The sequence below is a fragment of the Dipteris shenzhenensis genome, chromosome 16 (assembly GCF_047967505.1).
Source record: "Dipteris shenzhenensis isolate YYH24624 ecotype China chromosome 16, Dip_SZ_1.0, whole genome shotgun sequence".
Lineage (NCBI taxonomy): Eukaryota > Viridiplantae > Streptophyta > Polypodiopsida > Gleicheniales > Dipteridaceae > Dipteris > Dipteris shenzhenensis.
In genome coordinates, this window is record NC_141611.1 from 21,477,337 (window position 1) to 21,481,281 (window position 3,945).

General features: G+C 43.0%; 1 protein-coding gene across 1 annotated transcript; it reads right to left on the minus strand.

The window, feature by feature from the left end:
* Window positions 1-1,313: 1,313 nt before the first annotated feature.
* LOC147892685 ((R,S)-reticuline 7-O-methyltransferase-like) lies at window positions 1,314-3,082 on the minus strand. Its single transcript, XM_087387541.1, has 3 exons — window positions 2,191-3,082; window positions 2,035-2,099; window positions 1,314-1,920 (listed from the first exon to the last, which is right to left on the minus strand). Exons 1-3 carry the CDS (start codon window positions 2,912-2,914, stop codon window positions 1,624-1,626), a joined length of 1,086 nt encoding a protein of 361 aa, XP_087243667.1. The 5' UTR covers window positions 2,915-3,082; the 3' UTR covers window positions 1,314-1,623.
* Between the last annotated feature and the right edge of the window lie 863 nt (window positions 3,083-3,945).

Consider the following 3,945-nt stretch of genomic DNA (forward strand, 5'->3'; position numbering starts at 1 on the left):
GATCCATAAACTTGAGATACAACTCCGTCTACTGACCCAACATGTGGGAACAATAGAATAGTGAGCCCTCTTTTATATGGAACAATAATACAATGAGCCCCCTTTTTGCACTACTAAAACAAGACAAAACACAGTCTAATTAAAGTTTATAATAAAGCAAAACATTTTTTAACCATCGCGTTGGTCTAGGACAGTCATAATTTCAACTACTAAGCTGGTTTAGGATAGTCACAATTTCAATCATTGGGCTGATTTAGGACACATTTAGGACAGTCAACCACTGGGCTGGTTTAGGAAACATTTAGGACAATCACAATTCCAACCACTAGGATGGTTTAGGACACTGTCACAATTTCAACCATCGGGCTGGTTTAGCCTGACAGTCTCAACTTCACATATTAGACAATAACAAGTATATTGCTTTTCATTTTTGAATTTCACAATTAGAAAATAACAATATATTTCTTTTCATTTCTAAATTTCACAATTTCAATCACAATTTCAGTCAGTAACTACTATTTGTCTTGAACCAGCACTAGGCTAGTTTAGAACAATCACATTAAGTCCAAGCCATCTCGATCTAGAAATAGTGGTATATGACCTGAATAGCAAGAAATTAAATTTAATGAATTTAAGTAATAAGAAACATAATAATTTCAATGTCTCTTCAACCACGGTAGCCACAGTTGCATGATGTTCCAACCACTAGGTTGGTTTAGTAAAATAACAATATATTGCTATTCTATTGCAAAATATATTGCTGTTAATTTTTGCTCAACCATGCCACCGGGATGGACAACAACTAATGTTTGTTCAACCATGCTGGTTTAAGATAATCACATAACTGGTGATTGGGCTGAACCAACCTACGATTATTGCATGTGCATTAAAATAATATAAGGGCACATAGACGATCAATGAAAAAGCATGCTACTAGATTATTTGGAGGGGGATTTGAATTTTTAAAGATCTGTTGTATTGCATGCTCTTTCTTATGTCTTTCTTTTCAAATAGCATGTGCATTAAAATACTGAAAGGGCACATAGACTATCGATGAAAACATAAGAATTTCTATTTCTAATTGGGGTAATGTTCCTTGGTTCCAATAATTTATATATCTAATTGAGGTAATGTTCCTTGGCTCCAATAATGTCTACTACCATGAAGTAGTTTAGTCTCTTGAAAAGCGAGAACTTCTCATGCCACTAGTTTCTTAAAGATTGAAATTCTTTTGAATGGCATGCGTGATTAAACACTCTTTCTAGGCCGTCATTTACTCACCACGAGCGCCTGCATTTGACATCAATTTCATTGTCATTGGGGTACTTTTTGGTCATGTACCAACACCCACTCAAATGAAAAAGAAGGAATAAAGAAAGTTGTTCATTTTCCATATTAACTAGGTGTATATGATATACTTTTTATTTGTGATAGGACAAAGCTTTTCACTGGGAAAAAAGTCTTATTTTTGAAATTCTACTGTCTTCCCCATGGCCATGTACCGGCGGCACATCCATCCGTGGCTCCACGGACAGGCAACAAGGGGCACAACTGCGCATCACCTACACTGACAGAGAGGCAACCAAGGGATTCGAACGCGGGCAGCGAGCTTAGGTAGGACTGTTAGGAAGGGAAAGCTTCTATGAGGGATGAAAGGCAGGGCAGGTCAATCATGTTGTGTCTGGGAAACCCAGCAGTTACCAAAAGAGCTTCCCATAGCTGTTTGGTCCTCTCCCTCCCACCTGGCGCATGGGCTATCATCACCAGATCAAATACTTCCCTCGCCTCCCTGAATGCATGCTCCTCGCTCCCCAAAATCGCCTCCACAATTATCAGCTTCCCTTTTCCCGGACTCAGTGCTTTGCGGCAATTGTTAAGAATCTTGATGCAGGCTTCGTCGTCCCAATCATGCAGGATCCACTGTCACTCAAACACCAGCTTCCTCGATTTCTTTCAACATCGATCACACATGGCGAAGCTAAATCGAAACGCAATGAGAAGAGAGCAATAGCTTGGCCTGAATCTTTCCCTCACCTTCATGAAAATGGCGCCTCCCGGCGGTACGCTCTTGAACATGTCCCCGCCAACGTGCTCTATGCCTGCACGTCACATACCGGACGATTTTACCATCCCAGGACTGCCCCCATACGGTCACGACAGCCCAAAGTGGTTCCGACTAACTCCGCTTACCTGGATAGTTGGGTGCAGTCGCCACGACATGCGGCAGATCATAGTTGATAGCTTTGATGTGCGGATACTGAGCTACGACCCGAGCTGCGGACGTTCCTATGCCGCCACCCACATCGACCAGTGTCTCAACGTTTGCAAATCCCTGGTAATGCTTCAAGATGCATTTCAGAACGATGTCAGAAGCGGACGACATAGCGGCGTTGAAAAGCTGATTGAACTCAGGATTCTTTCCTCCGAAATTCCACACGTCCATCCCATGCGCCCTCTCGAACGCGTTGCCATCCTGTAGGACGCATTCCGAGAAATGGTGCCAAGGAGCTTGAGCTTCCTTGCTGGTCTGCATAAGGACCATAGGAGTCAAGGAAAGTGCGTCCTTCTCTTGCAGCAACCATTTGGAGATCGGGGTCAAGCCATATTTGGGTTCTGGCGAGCCGGGAGGGTACGTCAAGGAGAGGACTCCCTTGGCGCAAAGGAGCCTCAAAATCCGAAAGAGGTAGTCGGTACGGGGAGGCACGGAACTATGTTGGAGGCGAGACGCAATTTCCTGCAGGGTGAGAGGAGCTGCAGGACCTTCTTTGGCCAAGATGTCAGGGATGCCAAGGAGGCAAGCGGCCTTGAGAGCCATGGAGGAGGCAAAAGCGAAGGTGAGATTCCATGTTTGGATCTGTCCCTGCAGCTCTTCCTCTTCACTCTCAAACAGGGAGAATTCAGGGCGGTTCTGCATGGCGCTGGTTGGAATATGGAAGGTCTCTCTGGCTTCTCCGTTAGAATAAAATATGCAGAGAAATCGATGCTCACTACCTAGCTAGCCTGTGTCTTCTCCGTTAGAATGAAATATGTAGAGGAGACATCGATGCGCACTAGCTAGCTAGCCTGTCGATGTGTGAGTTTGTTTGGGTTTTCACCTAAAAAAGTGTATGTATTTGTTTTGGAGAGAACCATGATGCATGCGTGACTATATGCTGATGCCCTCGCTTGCTTCCGTCTTCATTGACGCAGCAAATATCACAAGCAATGCGACATCTGTACAAACTCGCGAGTTTGAACTTTCCTCAACTGATCGCCAAATTCCTTTCACCACACGTCACCGACTTGTCATTCCAACCAAGGGGTGTGGTCACTGCTAATGCGTTCAAGTGTGTGTAAGAGAGAGAGAGAGAGAGAGAGAGAGAGAGAGTAGTGCTTATGCATTTAAGTGTGTGTGTAGAGAGAGAGAGAGAGAGAGAAGCGATAGGTAAACCCTTCATTCAAAAAAGAAGCACTTTAGAGCATTATCGCACAAGCTAACATTTGTTTGTACCATGAGTCGATAAATGAAACTATCTGCTTATGCATTCAACTGTGTGTGTGTGTGTGTGTCTGTGGAGGGGGAGAGAGAGAGAGAGACCCTTGATTCAATAAAGAAGCCCTCTAGAGCACTATCACACAAGCCCAATCCTTCAACATGTCTCTCTAGCATGAGTCTCTAATCTTTTTAAAGCAATGCATTCAAGCAATCAATGATCCTCACCACAAGCTATGAAACTATCTGCAAGCAACAAGTGAAATTTACCAAATCCAATCAAAATCACTTTAGCATGCCGCTGAAATTAATATCTCAACCTTTCATTATAGTGAAATTGTTAATACCACTTTGTTTCTTTTTAGTGACGTAACTCTATAACCCATCTTTTGAATTACTATTGATTATTTAGAGTGCACACTCAAACTGCTTTCCTATCTTCAAGTCTTTTACAATATGTGAATATCTAGAGG

What these genes read in the sequence shown, in the direction of transcription:
- LOC147892685 (XM_087387541.1), bottom strand. Translation starts at nt 2,914, where the DNA reads ATGCAGAACCGCCCTGAATTCTCCCTGTTTGAGAGTGAAGAGGAAGAG. An exon ending in GACTGCACCCAACTATCCAG is followed by an intron (nt 2,100 to 2,190) that starts GTAAGCGGAGTT and finishes TGTGACGTGCAG; the next exon opens with GCATAGAGCACGTTGGCGGG. An exon ending in GAGGCGCCATTTTCATGAAG is followed by an intron (nt 1,921 to 2,034) that starts GTGAGGGAAAGA and finishes TTTGAGTGACAG; the next exon opens with TGGATCCTGCATGATTGGGA.